The sequence below is a fragment of the Entelurus aequoreus genome, linkage group LG24 (genome assembly GCF_033978785.1).
Source record: "Entelurus aequoreus isolate RoL-2023_Sb linkage group LG24, RoL_Eaeq_v1.1, whole genome shotgun sequence".
In the NCBI taxonomy this organism is placed as follows: Eukaryota; Metazoa; Chordata; class Actinopteri; order Syngnathiformes; family Syngnathidae; genus Entelurus; species Entelurus aequoreus.
Genome location: NC_084754.1, coordinates 9,567,047 through 9,587,184, shown reverse-complemented (window position 1 = coordinate 9,587,184; position 20,138 = coordinate 9,567,047). Strand labels below are relative to the sequence as shown.

At 38.2% G+C, this 20,138-nt stretch overlaps 2 protein-coding genes and 1 long non-coding RNA gene across 4 annotated transcripts in view; 1 reads left to right on the top strand and 2 right to left on the bottom strand.

Moving 5' to 3' along the window:
* Positions 1-280: 280 nt before the first annotated feature.
* Positions 281-10,211, bottom strand: ndufa9a (NADH:ubiquinone oxidoreductase subunit A9a). Its single transcript, XM_062035924.1, has 11 exons — positions 10,069-10,211; positions 7,999-8,175; positions 5,619-5,716; positions 5,445-5,536; positions 5,231-5,372; positions 5,062-5,164; positions 4,912-4,982; positions 4,643-4,719; positions 1,663-1,758; positions 619-685; positions 281-533 (listed from the first exon to the last, which is right to left on the bottom strand). Exons 1-11 carry the CDS (start codon positions 10,121-10,123, stop codon positions 363-365), a joined length of 1,149 nt encoding a protein of 382 aa, XP_061891908.1. The 5' UTR covers positions 10,124-10,211; the 3' UTR covers positions 281-362.
* The window catches only part of LOC133641852 (uncharacterized), a 10,404-nt gene continuing 447 nt past the window's right edge, over positions 10,182-20,138 (top strand). The window contains exons 1-2 of the long non-coding RNA XR_009824345.1: positions 10,182-10,318; positions 19,177-19,297. This is a non-coding gene — a long non-coding RNA (uncharacterized LOC133641852). The remainder of the gene's footprint in view (positions 10,319-19,176; positions 19,298-20,138) is intronic.
* Positions 13,731-20,138, bottom strand: part of dyrk4 (dual-specificity tyrosine-(Y)-phosphorylation regulated kinase 4) — a 25,815-nt gene continuing 19,407 nt past the window's right edge. The window contains exons 10-14 of one of the 2 annotated variants that reach the window (XM_062035923.1): positions 19,136-19,308; positions 18,993-19,053; positions 17,785-17,914; positions 17,511-17,692; positions 13,731-14,270 (exon numbers count right to left, since the gene is read on the bottom strand). In XM_062035923.1, the coding sequence (XP_061891907.1) occupies positions 14,014-14,270; positions 17,511-17,692; positions 17,785-17,914; positions 18,993-19,053; positions 19,136-19,308 (803 nt within the window). In that variant the 3' untranslated portion in view covers positions 13,731-14,013. Of the gene's footprint in view, positions 14,274-17,510; positions 17,693-17,784; positions 17,915-18,992; positions 19,054-19,135; positions 19,309-20,138 lie in introns of both variants that reach the window. The other variant, XM_062035922.1, reaches the window with a different exon arrangement.

The window sequence follows — 20,138 nt, the reverse complement described above, 5'->3', positions numbered from 1 at the left end:
CACATTATATGGCAAGCTTTACAATGGAGGTTCCAAAGTACACTTTGACAGTTATTGTGTACACAAATCATTGCGTCCATTGAGTTTCACTGCATAAAAACAGGTTTTGATAATGTTAGTATGTGTGAATAAGAGTTAATGCAGCCGTAACAATGCTTATGATTTAAGTGCCGCATTATAATAGCAGCTTGTGTTGTTGGCTTGCATTGGATATGTCAAAACCAAAAAGCAATGTATACCATGTCTTCGACTACCTAGAAAGGCACAACAGCAACCCATCAAGGATAGGATGTTGTTTTATTTACATACAGAATTTAAAGACAAGGCTTGTCAGAGTAATGTTGGGACACTGATTCAACACTTTAGAAGTTGACAGTCTTGGCAGGCTTTGTTGCGTCCAGCTCGGTTTCCATGTAACGGGATTTACGATGGCGACGCAGAATCTCAATAGCCCTTTGTTCTACCGTGGAAGGACTGATCCCGAGATCCTCCAGACCGGGGAGTCCTGGGTACTTCATATCGGTTATGTGAAACTGCAGAAAGATAAAACAATTGTCATGAACGCAGTAATGGTGCTCAAGTTCTTTGATCTTCTCAAGCCTTTGTCTTCTTTCTCACCCTTTCTACTTTATCTTCGGTTGTCCAAGGTTCAAATGGGTTCATTGCGAAAACCTTAGCAGCCAGCCTGGAAGGATATACAGAAATTAATAGAGTTCATCATAACTGAATCCTATGTACACCGTAGGCACCACTTCCTGTGTTAAAGTGCCCTCTAGAGGCTGAAAGGTTGACTCAAATTTAACAGCCATTGTAAAAGTATTTTACAAACTTCCAAGTGATTGCAAATAAATAAACATAACATTAGATCAGTGGTTCTTAACCTTGTTGGAGGTACCGAACCCCACCAGTTTCATATGCGCGGTCACCGAACCCTTTAGTGAAAAATAAAATGTTTTTTTCCCCTCAAATTCAAGACTAAGTTATGTTTTTGGTAACACTTTAGTATGGGGAACATATTCTAAGTAACAAAGACTTAATTTAGAGTTATTTGGTTAGGGTTAGAGGGTTTGGGTTATAATAAGGCCATGCCGAATAAGGCATTAATAAGTACTTAATAATGACTAGTTAAGAGCCAATATGTTACTAATTTGCATGTTAATAAGCAACTTATTAATGGTGAATATGTTCCCCATACTAAAGTGTTACCATGTTTTTTTTTAATGGTGCACAAAATGAACCGTGCATGAACATCACCTTGTTCAAACAACAAAACCAACACAGTGCATAAACTCACAACAAATGACACACCTGCAAATCAGTGTGACTTCTGCTGTTGCCGTATCCGTAATACGCCGATAGGGAGAAGTTTTTATTTACACGATGAGTCGGGTGTGTCTTGACCTCCGCCGAACCCCTGACCCCGACTCACCTAACCCCTAGGGTTTGATCGAACCCAGGTTAAGAACCACTGCATTAGATGTATGAACTATTTATTTGATTGCTAACTACAATATGTTAAAAACATCATTTTCCAGTGTGGGTTTGATCAATTTGAGTGGAAATGCACCTTGTAAATGTGCAAGCTATTTTCGTAACATGAAATATTAATGTAATTTTCCCCCGGGGGGCGGGGCAATTAAGATGCTGGTGTTGTGCACTTACCGAAAGAGTGGGCGGGGCAGTGGGTAGGGTGTAAAACGCCTGTGAGCCACACCGTAGATGTACTCCACCAGGTCATGGAGAAGGTACCGGTTGGGACTATTAAAAATACAAATGATGTCTCATAGTCAATATGCATGCTTTAGAGAAGTTTGAGCTAGGGTTGTGAGATAAAAACAATATAAATGATCTTGATATTAGTATTTTGTACAGTGATCACTTCGTTAAATGTTTGTTTGTTATACTGTTGACGTAAATTTGGCCAACGATAACATTTTCAATGCTAACATTATATCGTGATAATGCATGTTGATGACACATTCTAGCTGTGTCCGGCAAATTTGACGAAAGCTGCGTCCTCAACTCAAAGTCCTAACTAGTGGATATCGTCTCTCTACAGTGCAGCAAGGCCACTTCTAAGTCAACAATCCTTGCCTCCATGGCGGCAATTAAACTATATTTCTTTCATGTACCATTATCACTGAAGGACAAGGAAAAGATAAACATGCTACACGACACACTGTAGGAGGAGAAGATAACCGCTAACTGCAAGTTAGAGCTCTTGAATGTAAACAAAGGTGGGCGGACCGATACAAATATCAGCCATAACCATACCAAGTAAATTATCAGTACCGTATTTTTCAGACTATAAGTCACAGTTTTTCTCATAGTTTGGCCGGGGGTGCGACTTATACTCAGGAGCGACTTATGTGTGAAATTATTAACACATTACCGTAAAATATCAAATAATATTATTTAGCTCATTCACGTAAGAGACTAGACGTATAAGATTTCATGGGATTTAGCGATTGGGAGTGACAGATTGTTTGGTAAACGTATATCATGTTCTATATGTTATAGTTATTTGAATGACTCTCACCATAATATGTTACGTTAACATACCAGGCACGTTCTCAGTTGGTTATTTATGTGTCATATAACGTACACTTATTCAGCCTGTTGTTCACTATTCTTTATTTATTTTAAATTGCCTTTCAAATGTCTATTCTTGGTGTTGGGTTTTATCAAATAAATTTCCCCAAAAAATGCGACTTATACTCCAGTGCGACTTATATATGTTTTTTTTCCTTCTTTATTATGCGTTTTCGGCCGGTGCGACTTATACTCCGGAGCGACTTATACTCCGAAAAATACGGCACATGGTCGATACTACAGTGTTTAGAGCGATATTTTTTATTATCAAAAATATTTAGTTTTTGTTTACAATCTTGGGAAATAAGTCCTTGAACACAAGAGGACTTTTAAGGGTAAAAACCAAATGCAAAACTAACTTTTCTTACCTATTGGTACTTATTTTTATGGATTTGGGATCTGTATAAATCACAAATGTTTGAAATCTAACTATGGAGGCATGGCAGAGATATTCATAAAACAATCTTACTTTACTTCATATTTCCTCCTTACGAGCCAACGTCAGTGGATATCTCCACATACAGTAGAGATTTACCCGAAGAGCTTTGGGCCAGTCCGCCATTGTAGTCCGACGCTTAAGTCAATAAGTTCTTTCTTTTTCTTAAAACTTTTTGGGGGGCAGACTGGCTTGTACATGCACATGTCTCCTCTGCTGTTGCCATTTCTAATATAAATTAGTGTATAGTTCATACTTAATGTCAGTAGACTCCATATGGAAGCGCTAAAAACTACAACATGGATGGCGGGGAGAAGACGCTGTCGAAGTAGAGGCACGTAAATAAGACCGCCAACAAAATGGTGGCTTCCTGAAAAGACGGCCAGAAAGCAGCTTGAAGATGTTCTGTAAAACATATTGTATGCAAAATTTTGATCACAGACCACCATTACATGTTATATAGACCACAAGGAAGTGTTTTAAATGTAGAAAAAAATCATAACAGGACTCCTTAATGCCACAGCCAATAGTAGGAAATAATTTAAATATTGAATTGATAGTTTTACACCCATCATTTGTTTTTGGCTGATTATAATTGTGATCAATAATTTACGGTAATCAAAAAATGTTATCGAACATATCAGTATCAGCAATGGTTTGACCAATATTGCCTGTGTAACTACTTGGTATTGGATCGATACCAAAATGTGTAGCATCACCCAAAACGAATGTAAAGTATTTTAACAGAAGTGTAAATAGAACCATGTTGCAACATAAAGTAACCAGAACTTAACAGTTAATTAGCCAGAGATTTATAAAAGTTTTGTAAAAATACGACAACTAGAAATGATGCAGTACGTTAGCGCATACGTCAGCAGCCAAATTAGGAGCCTTTGCAACCCATTTTGAAAAGGTTTTATTATGTATATGCTTAATATATTGTGATATACAGTACAGGCCAAAAGTTTGGACACACCTTCTCCTTATTCAATGCGTTTTCTTTATTTTCAGGACTATTTACATTGTAGATTGTCACTGAAGGCATCAAAACTATGAATGAACACATGTGGAGTTATGTACTTTACAAAAAAAGGTGAAATAACTGAAAACATGTTTTATATATTCTAGTTTCTTCAAAATAGACACCCTTTGCTCTGATTACTGCTTTGCACACTCTTGGCATTGTCTCGATGAGCTTCAAGAGGTAGTCAACTGAAATGGTTTTCACTTCACAGGTGTCATAGTTTTGATGCCTTCAGTGACAATCTACAATGTAAATACTCATGAAAATAAAGAAAACACATTGAAATGAGAAGGTGCGTCCAAACTTTTGGCCTGTACTGTAAATTGGTATTGCACGACGCAAGTTTTTTCGGGTCCGAAACTTGCAAAGCCACCATATACGCCAATCAAATCTTTTTTAAGGCGACCTGCATTGCAGCTCTACAATAATATTGTTAATTTATTTTGACAATCAAAACTGAGTTTTTTTTTAAAAGGCAACATCTCTTACATTGGATCTAGTTAAATTGTGCAGGAGCAGGTAATTATTCTATTCTTACTCTTACTATTTGATACGTATTTATTTGATGGAGGTGTGAAATGGTGACCCACCCAGCTAGAGCGTATGTCTTTCCATTGGCCTCTGGGTCTCTGACAGCGCTTATGATTGCCTTCGCCACATCCACCACCTGATGAAGAAGAGGACTTATTTGACAAATGCAAATACTTTACTGTAGCGCCAAATTCATTTAGTTAATTTATTTAAACTACTGATGTGTTTATGTAACTGAGGGGGAAAAGAAGCCTGAACATCTATTTGGTGATCTGATGGAAGGAATGATCACTACAAAAGATTAACTTCAGTTTCCTAGCAAACTTACATGAATAGGCTGCTTGACCGTTTTCTTCCCAAGGTCCATGAGTGGGATGGCGTTGCCGAACCAACGCATATCTAAAACAAATGACAAGGAAATGACAAGTCCAATCTGATCCTCTAATCACTTCCTGTGAAGACGCAACGTCAGCCTCACTTGCGTAGTAGTTGAAAAACCTGTCCTCCCTCCCAAACATCTCTGATGGCTTCATGATGATGGCGTCGGGAAATTCATCTCTCACCGCATTCTCTCCCACCGCCTAGGACACAATAGTGATGAGCACACAGAACCGTATCCACACACCTAATATTATAACGTAGGTTACCTTGTTCCTGAGGTATTTGGACGAGCTGCGTATGTCAGCGTTGAGGTGAGACATGTGGATGAACTTAGTGATGCCGGCCTCTCTGCTTGCCTTGGCAATTTGCTGAGGGATGCTCACAAACACATCCTCAAAGTGGTAGTTGCTTGACACAGAAAAGGAACATTAAACTGCAGAACACATAGAAATACAACAGCATTTATTATCACAGGAATACCTTGTTTCCCATTCCTTGCCCACAAGGTTGATGACCACGTTGGAGTTCTCCAAAGCTCTTCTGATGGAGTCTTTGTCCCGGGCATCCCACTCCTGCAGCAGATTTCCAAACAAAGTCAGAGTGAGGGCTCCGAGGAACATTCTACTATCACTTACTTTTTTGAGACTTATATACCATAAAAATGATTTGTCCCAGGTCCCCCATAGGCTTGAAATACATGGTGTCATACTGATCACAGCGGTGAGGCACTACGATCTGAGAGCCAATCCGACCTGAAAAAAACACCAAATCAAACATGTGAAGCAAAGAGCTATTCCCATTCAGCCAGTCTGTTAGGGTGCACTTACATTTGTAGCCCTTTAGTCTCAACCGAACCAGAAATAAAAAGATACTTAGCGGTCACATTAGTGCGGTTTGGTTAGCATTCACGTTTGCATTTTAGTGTGTGGACTAAATAATGCTAAGATGTGTGTCAATGGGACAGCATAGGTGATGTGGACTTAAACATTTTTTTTTTTACCTGCTGAAATTTTCCGGTGAAGATTATTTAAATTCTGCAAGGGCGTTAAAAAGGTTCACAAAGTTGTGTTGTAGGGAGATATGATTTCTGACCACTTTTGCGCTTATGGGACATTTAACTCTTGTTTTTTGATCATTTTTGCTTAAAAGCACATATTTATTTACATTTGGTATCATCATATGTGGTGTTTTGGTGCGGTCGGCGTTCACACTTGCCTCACTCTTGACTGTTGATTCTGGTTCTGGCTTCACTTGGCTATGTTCACACTCGGCCAAGCGGAACGTACTGTACAAGCAGAGCTCACGGACTAGTTTGTTTTGAATAGGGTTGCGCAATATCAACGATGTACGGATATAAATTAGGCTGATATGGATTTTAATACTATTATTATATAGTGATAATGCATGTTTATGACACGTTTTAGCTGTTTTCCGCAAATTTGACAGAGACAAGCAAACAAACGCGTCCTGAATGCAGGGTAGCATTTTTGCTAACAGCTAATGTCCCTTCACAGTGCAAATTCACTTGTAGGTCAGCAATTGTCACCTCCATGGCGGCCTATAAACAGTAAGTTTCTTACAAGTACCATCACTGGAGGACGAGGAATAGCCAAACATGCTGTACTACACACCATAGGGGGATATTTTTACAACATGCTAACCACAAAGCTCTCGAAAGTTAACATTATGTTTTTTTTCTACATTTAAAACTGGTTTACGTTACATGTATTGGTGGTTCTTTGGTGAAAATGTTGCATGGATTATGTTTTACAGACCATCTTTTTGTGGGTGGTCCTATTTACGTGCCTCCACTTCAAGCACGGTGACACAGGGGTTAGTGCATGTGCCTCAAAATACGAAGGTCTTGAGTATTCCTGAGTTCAATCCCGGGCTTGGGAACTTTCTGTTTGGAGTTTGCCTGTTCTCCCCGTGACTGCGTGGGTTCCCTCCGGGTGCTCCGGCTTCTTCCTACCGCCAAAGACATGCACCTGGGGATAGGTCGATTGGCAACACTAAATGGTCCCTAGTGTGTGAATGTTGTCTGTCTATCTGTGTTGGCCCTGTGATGAGGTGGCGACTTGTCCAGGGTGTACCCCGCCTTCCGCCCGAATGCAGCTGCGATAGGCTCCAGCACCCCCCGCGACCCCAAAAAGGGACAAGCGGTAGAAAATGGATGGATGGATGGCACTTTGACTACGTCTTCTCTCCGTCATCCATGTTGTAGTTTTTAGCGCTTCCATATGGACTAACAGATATAAGTTTGAACTATACTCTACTTTGTATTACAAATGGCAACAGCTGAGAATGCATGTCCATGTACAAGCCAGTCTGCCCCACAACAAGATTTCAGAGAAAAAGATGGAATTTATTGATGTTGGACTACAAAGGTGGACTCGTGCTTAACTCTTCAGGTAAAACTTTACCATATATGAGATATCCGCTGACGTCACCAATTGAATAAAACGTCCCAAATTGGGAAAATTCCGAAGGGCTCGATTGGAGTAAGTATGAAGATTGTTTTATATAGTTTGATTTCCACATTTTCAGGACTTATGCAGATCCCAAATACACAAAAACAGGTAGCAATAGGTAAGAAAAGTTGGTTTTGCATAATATGTCCCAAACTCCCCTTTAAACAAAAGACGAATAAGTGCTTATTACATTTCAACAGAAGTGTAGATAGAAACATGTTACAACAGAAAGTACACGCTATTAAGAGTAAATTAGCAAGTAGATTAATAATAGTTTTGAGAACATAATACAACTAGAAATTATGCAATATGTTACTGCATACATCAGCAGCCAAATTAGGAGCCTTTGTAACTCACTATCATTAATATACCAAATACTGTTGTATATTGTGATATGTCATTATCGCAGGAGGCTGCAATCACGATATAGATGTTAGGCCTTTTTGCTCATCCCTACTTTTGAACCAGCCCAAATGACGAGTGTGAACGCACCCTAATGCCATACATGAAGTTCCCATTAAAATAACACAATATTGCCAGTTTGTTTTATTCATTCTACTCACCCAGCCGATTGACCACATATCGCCCCAGGAAGCCTGTAGCACCGAACACAGTGGCCGCTATTCCGCTGGAAGACGAACGACCTCCCTTTCCTTTGGGGATGACAGCATGGTGCAGCTTCCTCTGGTGAACTGGGACGACGGAGGAAACCGACAGCACAGCGGGGGGACAGCAACCCTCTGAAGAGGAAAACAGGAGGTGAGGTGAGTAGGTCCTAAGGTTGGGTTGATAAAATGATATCAATATATATCGCAATAGACACGTAATCGATATAAGTAAAAAATGTGTTTGATAAAATATTCCAGATATATATATATGTTTGGTTTTTTTTGGTCGGAAGAAACCAGGCAGAATGAAGCGGTTGGTTGCATGAACAAAAGCGCTCGCAGTCTGGTAATCTAACGAAACAGGAAATTATCAGTAAGCAATGTGAGGGACATGCTAAACAGCCAATCGCGTATAACAGTATCAACTATCAAATTAGGTTGCGCCATCATGCTGTCTCGCTGTTGATTCTCTGCATTGAGTGAGAAGAGAAAGTAAGTTAGGGCTGCAGAGAGCAAATAAATTGTTGATAAAACAGGAAAAGTCACCTCGACAGTATGACAGTTATTTGGATTTTTGCAAACGGACCGTAGTCCTTTGCCACGTTCATCTTTTCAACCCTTGTCCGTTTTCTATTCGGATGTACGAAAACTACAAATAGGAACTAAAGTGCAGGACCGTATAAATAAAATAAATAACAAAATATAACAAATGTGCAACTTTAAAATAATAATTTGGTCCAATAATATTAAAATAATAATTACTGCACAACATTAATTCATTTCCATACTTAAATAAAAATAGCAGACCAAAAATAAATGTTACAGACAACGTGACTTCCTGGCAGTAAACCTGCAAAAAATGGTTCTCCTCAAGTTTCTCTATCCGTAAACTTTTACACTTTGCACTATTTTGTTACAGTTTATTAAGCATTTATTTCATATTTATTTCATCACCTTAATTAAAAGAGGTCATTTAGTGTTTGTTGTGAGTTCAAACTTTGTTTTATCTGGCACTAAAAAACATGAACACATTACCCTCATTTTAGAATCCCTTCACTGGCTGCCAGTTCATTTTAGAATTCATTTTTAAATATTGTTTGTTTTTAGATCTCTTTATGGATTAGCGCCACAATATATGTCAGACCTTTTAAAAAATGTACACCCCCACAAGGTCTGAGGTCAGCTGATCAGTTTCTTCTTGTCGTCCCAAAAAACAGTTTTTAAATACAGAGGTGCATTGATTGTTTTCCATGGTTGTGTTGAAATTTCTTTTCTGCCTTGATAGCTGAAGGGATTATAATCAGAGGAAGATGACATTTGAAATAAAAATGTTAACATTTAATATATGTTTTACCTGGTCCATATTTTCCATAGATCATATTAAATATAAATAGTAATTGATATCGATCATTCTAAAAATCTTATTTTGTGATACAGTTTTCAGCATTATCGCCCCGCCCAAGTAGATCCACGTTCATTCATCCTTTTTCTACCGCTTGTCCCTTTTGGGGTGGCGGGGAGTGCTGGAGCCTATCTCAGCTGCATTCGGGCGGAAGGCATGGTACACCCTGGACAAGTCGCCACCTCAGATCCACGTTCAATTTAGTCACAAACAAGGCATAGTGATTGGAATTCAGGTACACCTAAAACACTTACCTGCAGATGTATGAATATACAGATAATAAGTGACAATTGTGTCTGTCATTATCCCTTTGCAAGTTTGTATTGAAGCTGCATACTACCCTTAACACGCCACGTCAGACTTGATCACACAATTTAAGTGAAATGTCCTTTTATTTACATGAAGGCACGTTAATAGCTGTAGGTGCAGACAAGTATTGACAGATAGAAAACTAGCTGATGTTAGCACTTAGCCATGGTTAGCATTAGCCGGTAAACAAGGTCATTCAACCCGCGTAAATACTTCCAACGTGAACCTGTGCTCGGACGACATTATTTTAATCTACCCCCAAAAATGACATAAACGTCAAGATGTTTACTAATCACTGCTTTGTCGTTACTTACTAGAAACCTTTGGAAGGACACTCGCAGGACGGCTAACCAGCGCAAGGGTCGCCATCTTTCCGTCTAAGGCATCCAGCAAGGACCAAAATAGGAAATTCGCGAATACGGAAACAGTGGTCCCAGTAGGTATGAACTCTTCAGCCATCCATTTATTCCTACCGATTGTCCCTTGCGGGGGTGCTGGAGCCAATCTCAGCTGCACTCGAGCAAAAGGCAACTGTATATATAATTTTAACAAGACGTAAAATGGGTAAGATATTATCAAGTTCATGACATCATTGTGCCATATTGACATTTTCCATTAGGGGGTTTAGTGTTGTTGTAAGAGGGAACCAACACAAACATCAATAGAGCGTATTTATGAAAGAGAGTATTAATGTAAATGTTTATGGTTGTCATTTAAGTGTTTTCTGTATGTATTTGGAATTGTTTTAACTGGTAAATGTGCGTATTACTACAACTAGCTCCACAAGCCAAACCACGAGGCTCAGTGGCCTTGTGGTCGCCCTGAGACTAGGGAGGTTGTGAGTTCAAACCCCGGCCGAGTCATACCAAAGACTATAAAAATGGGACCCTGCCTTCCCGCTTGGCACTCAGCATCAAGGGTTGGAATTGGAGGTTAAATCGATTTAACTGATCAGCAAATGATTCCTGAGCGCGGCGCACGCTCCTGCTCACTGCTCCTCTCACCTCCCAGAGGGTGAAAATGGGGATGGGTCAAATGCACATTTCCACAATGTGTGACAATCGTTGGGACTTTACCTTTAACTTTAACATAGTCAATTCGTAAAAGTAATTGTGTATCATAATAATAAAGTAGTCCCTCGTTGGTTGGTTACAGGCATGCCCATCATAAACTTTTTTTTTGGAGAAGTAGGAATCGTGAATTATAAATCGAATATTTGTATAGCTAGAGTGCAAATATTTTTTATGACTTTCTAAATACGTTTCTCAACAATATGAGTGCTATCTAGACATGAAAACCTTCCTTTAATCACCTTAACACTCTTTTAATCTAATATAGCACTTGTGTCAAATTGAAGGCCCGGGGGCCAGATCTGGCCTGCCACATCATTTTATATGGCCCGTGTATGCCTGGAAATAATGTGTCAAAAAAGTATTTTATCTTTTCTTACCAAATGTATTCCTTTTTTCGATTTTTGAAAAAAAATAAATTAAAAAAAGCAAATATATATATATATATATATATATATATATATATATATATATATATATATATATATATATATATATATATATATATATATATATATATATATTAGGGCTGCAACAACTAATCGATTAAATCGATTAAAATCGATTATTAAAATAGTTGCCGATTAATTTAGTCATCGATTCGTTGGATCTATGCTATGCGCATGCGCATTTTTCTATTTTTAAAAAAAAAAAATTTTTTTTTTTTTTTTACTAAACCTTTATTTATAAACTGCAACATTTACAAACAGCTGAGAAACAATAATCAAAATAAGTATGGTGCCAGTATGCTGTTTTTTTTCAATAAAATACTGGATAGGATAGAAATGTAGTTTGTCTCTTTTATCCGATTATTAATCGATTAATCGAAGTAATAATGGACAGATTAATCGATTATCAAATTAATCGTTAGTTGCAGCCCTAATATATATATATATGTAGTGCATGAAATTGCATACTTTTAATATTATCCAATATTGCAACAAATATTATTATCATACTTTCCAAACTATTTTGTATATTCAAAATAAATACTTTTTTGTTGAGTTATGATTTTAAAGCAAAAAATCCATCAAATTGTTCACTGTCAAAAAACACCAAATTGTTCACTGTCAAAAAACAAATAGATTTTACAGTAACATTTACGGTGTTTTTTTTTGTTACAACATATTACTGTAAATTTGAAAAAACTCTACCACTGTTTTTTACTGTGAAATGCTGCCGACTGAGCTACCAGTCTTTTGCCGTAAAATGTACGGTTTTTGTTTCTACTGTGTATTACTGAAAATTCTTTTTTTTTACGGTAAAAATCTGTCAGCTCAGTCGCCAGAATTAAAAAAAAACAAAACAGTGGTACTGTAATACAGTAATATATTGTAAAACCACCACAGGAGTACAGTAAAATTCTGGCGACTAACCTGTCATTTTTTCCATAAAAACAGTGCTATTTTTTAAACCCGTTTTCAAACTAGCAGTTTGGCATCCCTGGACTGCCTCAGGCTGAGCCAATCAGTGGCCCCCTATACTGAACAGCACTCTCTGATTGGTTTGGTCTCCTCTAGTGGCCAATACTACAGTAGTATTGATAGTTTTAGTTTGTTTAGCCATTTTTTTGCTTGAAAATGTATGATTTAGCCCCAAAATGTTGAAAAATATACTTTTAAAAATGTGACAACTATTACCTATGAGTAGGAAGAACATATACATTTAATACAAATAATATATTTCCCTGTATCCTGTATTATTAAAAAAAATGTTCCGCTAAACATTGCTATTTTTATTTATTTTACGCCTCTAAAAATAGTTATGGAGATAAAAAATGATATAATTCAGTTCCTCGTCGCAGAAATATTAAAAAACCCATTTTATTTCAACATTTAAATACATGACAAAGATAAAATGATTCACTTCATATTCATATTTTGTCTTCAATGTTCATTCTTTTAAAATCTCTAATGGCTGTTATGATTGTCACTCAGGACACTAGTGTCAGCTTGAATTCAAACTAATGGCAATGCAGGATGAAAAATAATTTATATAAATACAGATAAATAAGCATATCAGGAGGTCTTTACAGTGGAACAGGGAGTAGGGAGATTCCATATATTACACAACATTAAGAATCCTGCAGTAGTCCAGATGTACGCACACATCAGTAAAGTGCAATATCTCTAATACTGCAAGGCACAAAACTAAGATTGTCTTTTTGTTTGTTCTTTGTAATGTAAAAATACTGGTAACACAGACATTGAAAATATTTTCATATATAACTCCTCTGTATCTGTAGCACAAATGTATAGGAGACAACAACACAAATATATATCATACTTTAACTTCAATACAAATACACACACAGTTTACTAATCATATGTGAAACATTTGCTAAAACAAATAAATACAATTGTTTGCGATCCAGTTAAAAAGGTACACGCTATCTTATCATGTCTTACCATAAAAATAGTTTTGGCTCAGCTTGTATTGCATACACACTTTTACACCTGGGAAAGCACATACAATTTAATTTCTAACATTTTGAAATATAGCTTTCTGATCTGTTGGGGATTTCAATGCTCAGCCAAGACTGCATCCAATAAATAAAAAATAAGTTGAAACAACCTTTTCTGAACAATCTTATGTGGCAAATACATACAAAAATATTACAATTTGTGGACTTTTACATTATCTATTAATCTAACAATGAAATAATTGTACCCACTCGGCATCCATTGCAGCCGATCAACCAGGAGGGTGTTGTCACATCTGCAGCACCTTCCCAAGGGTTCCTTCTTTTTCTCAGTTCGGGCTTTTGAAGTTGTTCCTTGCCCGGATGTGGGCCAGTTCAGGGGATGTAATTGTGGTTTGTGAAGCCCTTTGAGGCACTTGTGATTAGGGGCTATATATATACATAGTGATTGATTGATTGACAACTTATTGAACTGAACTTTTTTGTTTTTTACTAATGATTGATGCAACCTATTCTATACATTCATTTCTAAAATAGTTTTCTCTCACATGTCAACTTAGAAGTGTCGGTGCCCTTTGTACCCTCACACTAGTTGTGGGACGTTCACGCTACACTACATGGCAGTGTTTGTACCAACATGTCACCATCAGCCTGCAGGAAAAGCGTGGCTTGTACCAATTTAGTTCATTTTCCTGAGATGGAACACAGGTGACAATCTCCACGTCCGTGTGAGTTTTCCCATTTCCAGTGAATGCAACATGACTCCCTTACATGGCAGGAGGCAAACAAGGAGACGGCTCTTGGCTGTCCTGAGGCTCTGTGCCCTCTTTCTCCTGAGGTTTGAGGATGATGTGAACGGGCTTCTCTAAACCCGCATCCCGCAGCTTGCAGTGCTCGCTTTCGCACACCTCCTCCTCCGCCGAAGCCCCGATGGGCCGCAGGCGCTCAGTGGAGGCGGTGCTTGTGTCAGAACCGTCTCTCTTCAGCTTCTCGTTGTCACAGTTGTCGTCCGAGCTGAGCCTCTCTGCTGTACCGGGGCGAGAAAGAAAGTTAGACGGCTGCCTGATGGCAAATCTCTATATGAGAATGTTGTGAAAGTGGAACCTCGAAGGTCAGAGGCTTGTATTGTTGGCATCATAACAATCTTAGTAGGGTTTTGTACGATATAAAGGTGTCCAACAATCGAGCTTTTCATACTATCCACATGTTGATGACACATTTTTGTTGTGTGCCGCACATTTAACAGCGACAATCGAACGGCCGCATCCCCATCACAACTAGTCCTCGCCTCCATGGCGGCAAGAAAGTTTCTTACAAGTATTATTATCACTGGAGGATGAGGACTACGTAGGACAGGGACATTCTAATACGTTTTTTCGGAGGCCACATTACAAGAAAGTTAAGGACCGAGGGGCGGACTTCTCCCTTTACTAATTAGTCCTATTTTGTATATTCCGTAGAAGCAGCAACCTCTACAGAAGATGTTTGATTTCGGTCTATTTATTTTGTCCGTCACACGAGCGCTCTGCTGTTTTTAACCTCTTAAGGCCCAAGCTGTTTGTTTACATGCTTTTTTTAATTTCTCTTTGCTATTTGGGCTTATTGGACCCTAATTAGAATAAAAACTAAGAATCATCTTTTGATATGATGTACTTAGTCCATAAGTACACAAACGTGTACTTCATGTTTAGTGACATGCTAATTCTTATTTTTACACTTTTTTTTTCTTTCCAAATTCCATTGTGTATTATACTCTTCTGACACCACCAGATGGCAGTATAAGTGTCCACATAAGCGGCCATAAGACCCCAATTCAGTAGTATACACAATTTTGGAAATAAGAGCTAAAAGGTGCTGTCCACGCATGTGGCCACTAAGCCTTTAGAGGTTTTAAGGTGCTTTTGCAAAAAAGCTAGTCAAAGATCATCTCTATGACAGCAATCTAGTGTTTTTAAAAATGTGAGTCTTTTTTTTTTAACTGAACTCGCTGGCCACCAGTTGAATAGCAACAAATGATTAAAAATAGGGGGCAGCACGGTGCAACAGGGGTTAGATAGGCTCCAGCACCCCCCGCGACCCCGTAAGGGACAAGCGGTAGAAAATGGATGGATGGATTAAAAAGAGGGCACCTAAAATGGATCTTCGAAGAACATCACTAGTATAACTAAAGACGTTAATTAAATGACTACTGACTGCATATGAAGTAAACAGGCTACAGCAACACCTTAGTTACATACATAAATTACATTATGAAAAACAATTGTAACTGCCAAAAAGGAGAGGACTTAAAGGTGTGCCTTGAGGAACGCCTCAGTCATGAATCACAAGTTTGGACCCCAGTGTTTGCTATTGATTGATTGATTGAGACTTTTATTAGTAGATTGCACAGTGAAGTACATATTCCGTACAATTGACCACTAAATGGTAACACCCGAATAAGTTTTTCAACTTGTTTAAGTCGGGGTCCACTTAAATTGATTCATGATAACAAGATTAAATGTCAATGCAAAGATCTGCCAAGTGTTTACAGTGTTCCAAGTTCTTCTATACACATACTTGCCAACCTTGAGACCTCCAATATCGGGAGGTGGGGGGTAGGGGGTGGGGGTGGGGGTTGGGGGGTGGTTGGGGGCGTGGTTATTTACAGCTAGAATTCACCAACTGGAGTATTTCATATATATTTCATATATATATATATGTATGAAATACTTGACTTTCAGTGAATTCTTGCTATATATATATATATATATATATTTATTTTATTTACATAGAAAAAAAAAGAAAATACTTGAATTTCAGTGTTCCTGTGGCTATCCATTAGATGGCAGTATTGTCCTGTTTAACTTCTCCGTTCATTGGGCAGGCAAGCCGTTTATTTTGTGGGAAAGCGGACGTGAGAACAGGCTGTCTCCACTCAGTCTCAGGTCCGCATTGAGCTGGAGGGGGCGTGGCCTCCAGCTCCGGCTGAATACCGGGAGTTTGTCGGGAGAAAATCTCTGCCGGGAGGTTGTCGGGAGAGGCGCTGAATACCGGGATTCTCCCGCTAAAAACGGGAGGGTGTTGCAAATATGTCTATACAACAGGAGCACTCTTGTTTTTTTGGAAATTTGCTTTAAAAATATTTGTCTCTCAAGTTTTGAGAGACAAAGCCTGTATGGTTTAATTCGTTGTCCTGATTTGGCCCACTGGCCGCCAGTTGAATAGCGCTGTGGTAGGAGGTTATAGGACGACATGCTAACCGCTAAGCTAGAGCTACTGAATGTAAACATAGATGGACGGTTCGATACAAATATTGACAGTAATGATACCAAGTATAGTATCAGTACATGGTTGATACAGTGATTTGATCAATATTTTGTCGTTTTTGTTATTGTTTACAAACTTAGACAGTAAGTCGGTGGACACAGGAGGAATTTAAGGGCAAAACCAAAGTATTTAAATCATAGTTTTTGTTTAGTTTTTTGCACTATAGACTTTATTTTGCTCAACATATTGTATGTAATAAAAGGGAATAAGGAAATCATTTAAATATATAATTGCTATTGTTACACTGCCATCCTGTGTTGTTATCTGATTATAATTGTGATTAGAATGTCTTGAAAATTTAAAGTACCAGTATCAGCATTGGCATGACCAATACTGCCCCTGTAACTACTTGGTATTGGATTAATACGCAAATTTGTAGTATCACCCAAAACTAATGTTAAATATCCAAACAACAGAAGAATGAGTGATAATTACATTTTAACACAAGTGTGGATAGAACCAGGTTACAACATAAAGTAACCAGATATTAAAAGTAAATTATTAAGTAGATTTATAATAGTTTTGAGAAAATAATACAACAGGTAATGGAAATATTTTTCAGCATAAATCAACAGCCAAATTAGGAGCCTTTGTCAGCTGTTTGAAATAATTATATGTAATTTATATTCCAAATAATATATTGTAATATACATATTGTTATACCAGGAGGTTGTAATATACACCGCAATATAGATTTGGAGACATATTGCTGTCTGTCATACAAGTGTAAAAATAAGCTTACCACTGTAGTATTTGGACGTCTTTAATGATGAACGAGAAAACGAAGGTGGTGTCAAAACTCAGTCAGCCATTGAAACTAAAAAATCTTTACCTTGTTTTTAACAAGTGACGACGACTACCTAGAATTAATAGTTTCAATGAAGGTCTCATAAGGTTCGTTTCAGTGTTTGTTTGACTTTAGAGGTTCCACTTTGGAGTGTTTATGAATATTACTCACCAGATTTGCCATGAGCTTGTTTGCCGTAATTGTGTTCACCATTGCTCCTTGTAGTGCTCACATTGGCAGTCTGCTTCTTCACTGATGGTTTAGTTCTGGGCCTCACCTTGTTGAAATTCCCCTCCAGGATCCAGTCATGCTGTAAACCCTCATTGGGCGTCATCCGTTTGGTTGGATCCCAGCTAAAAGGAAACAACACATGAATACAGTCACCATGCAGTGGTTACTTTGTATTTTTCCCCACATAAAATCAGAAGGAAGAGAGGGAACTCACGTGAGGCAGCGTTTGATGAAGTCCAAAAATAAAACGTCATTTGTTTTCAGTGTAGTTGACAGCTCCTTGGAATTTGGTCTTCGTTTTTTCCCCTTGCTGTTGGTGGTGTTTCTGGGATTCCCTTTTGAGTCTGTACACAAACACAACAATGCTTTTATTAGACTTGCTTGTGGCTCCAATGTAAACCGTGATTTCAATTCATTTTAATGGAAGACATTGATTTGAGATAGAAGTGTTTTGAGTTAAGAGCTCTGTCACAGAACCAATTTGTAAGTTGAGATCATCATCATCATCATTTCTTTTTATTCCTTTCATGAAAATGCATATATACAAGCCATATACAGTTGACACTTTCATTGTTTTTTGTTTCATATACATTTCCATGATCAGAAAGGAGCAGATGGAAGAATAATATTCTTATATTTATCTGCCCCCTTTTTAACACAAATTATCTTAGATTACTTTATCACTGCTAGATACTTTTTCGTTCGGTTAAAATCTTAGTCCACAATCTTCGTTCAATGAATGTTCTGTAATTTGTTATCCCCAAAGTAAGAACTGAACTGGGCAAGAAAGCATTTAGGTTTACACCACCGAAGGCATAGAATAACCTACAATCGAATCTTCAACTTCAAACCCTTGTTACATTAAATTAGTTTAAAGCTTCTGTGAAAGGATTGCGTTCTACCTTGTCTGTATGCACATGTGTTATGTGAGCAAGTTTTAATGTTGTTAATTTGATGTTTTTATGTGTTTACTGTTTTTAATGTAACCTTGCTGCTGCCCTCTTGGCCAGGTCTCCCTTGGAAAAGAGATATTTGATCTCAATGGGATTTTACCTGGTTAAATAAAGGCTAAATAAAAAATAGTCCTTTGTTTTACAATCACGACCAACAAATTAAAAGCAAAATCACCTAACGGTCCTAAACAAAATCTTAAGTTAAAAGTATTCTGCCCTGTTGTACTTGCTATCAGAACAACACCAAAATTTGCAATATTGCCTTACCTAAAATTCAAAACATTAACCCTTCTTTGTGCACCCCCCCCCCCCCCCCCAAATACCCTAAGACAATCAAAATTTTATTTCCCCTTATAATCAAGTAGGCCGGGTCTAACTTAACTGACCAAATATGGTCAACACTTTAACCACAGCAGCCAATGACTGGCACAAACAGGTTGAAGCAAACCAGCAGAAGATGAGTTCTTACCAAAGAACAACCTCCTCCTTGAAGCAGACTGAACAAAATCACTGGGAGGCATCCCAAGAACCTGCAAACAAAACAAACATTTTTTACAGAATAAGCGTATGCGAAATGTTAATGTACAGTTGAGTGTTTCATCACATCCACACCTCCATGATACAAGCTATCTGCTCCACTTCGCTCTCCCCAGGGAAGAGAGGGTATCCGGTGTAGAGCTCAGCCAGGATGCAGCCCAGACTCCACATGTCAATGGCCATGCTGTAGGGGTGACCCAGGATGACCTCTGGGGAGCGGTAGAAGCGGCTCTGGATGTAGGTGTACACTACAGGCCATACACAAGCGGTGAGGTCAGACTTAAGGGTCTTGCAAGTTTGACAATAATAACAATTGCAATCAATGCATGAGAACAGCAAGCCAATGCAAGATGTTTTCACCCACTTTTTTTTTAGTATGCCATCTCCTTTAAGGTACGGCCAAACATTGCGAGTAACAAACTACGGTAGTCAGTTTGCACGTGTATTAATCAGCGGGCTTAAATGCCCAAAAAAAGGGATTCGATGCGTAGGGGAATCAGTTTATGTTTAATGTTGTCAAATTGTTATGATTGTGGTTGTAGATTAGAGTGGTTCATGCTGAAGCAGAGGAGTTACTTCCTAATAACATGGTCTCAATATTTTGTTCGTGGCTGTGGGAAAAGTATGCACAGCAGTGAATACATTATTACTGTTGTATGGCATATATTTTCTTGTATTAGATCTCATTAGATTGTGAAGATATACCTCATAAAGGTATAGTTTGGATTGTGTGCATTAAAGTTGTTAAAACCAATCCAATGTAGGGCAATTTATGCAACGCTGTCTGAACAAAAGATCCACATTTTAGCTTTGTGTTACAGACGACAAATACATTTAGTGTAATATACAAAAATGTATGTCATTATTAATAAATTAATTTTATTTTACAAGGTGAGGTGGCGACTTGTCCAGGGTGTACCCCGCTTTCCGCCCGTGTGCAGCTGAGATAGGCTCCAGCACCCCCCGCGACCCCGTAAGGGACAAACGGTAGAAAATGGATGGATGGATGGACTATGCCCAGGCTAGTAAAAAAAACAGCTGCTGTGATAAAATGTGATTGGGTGATGTGTTGGTCACA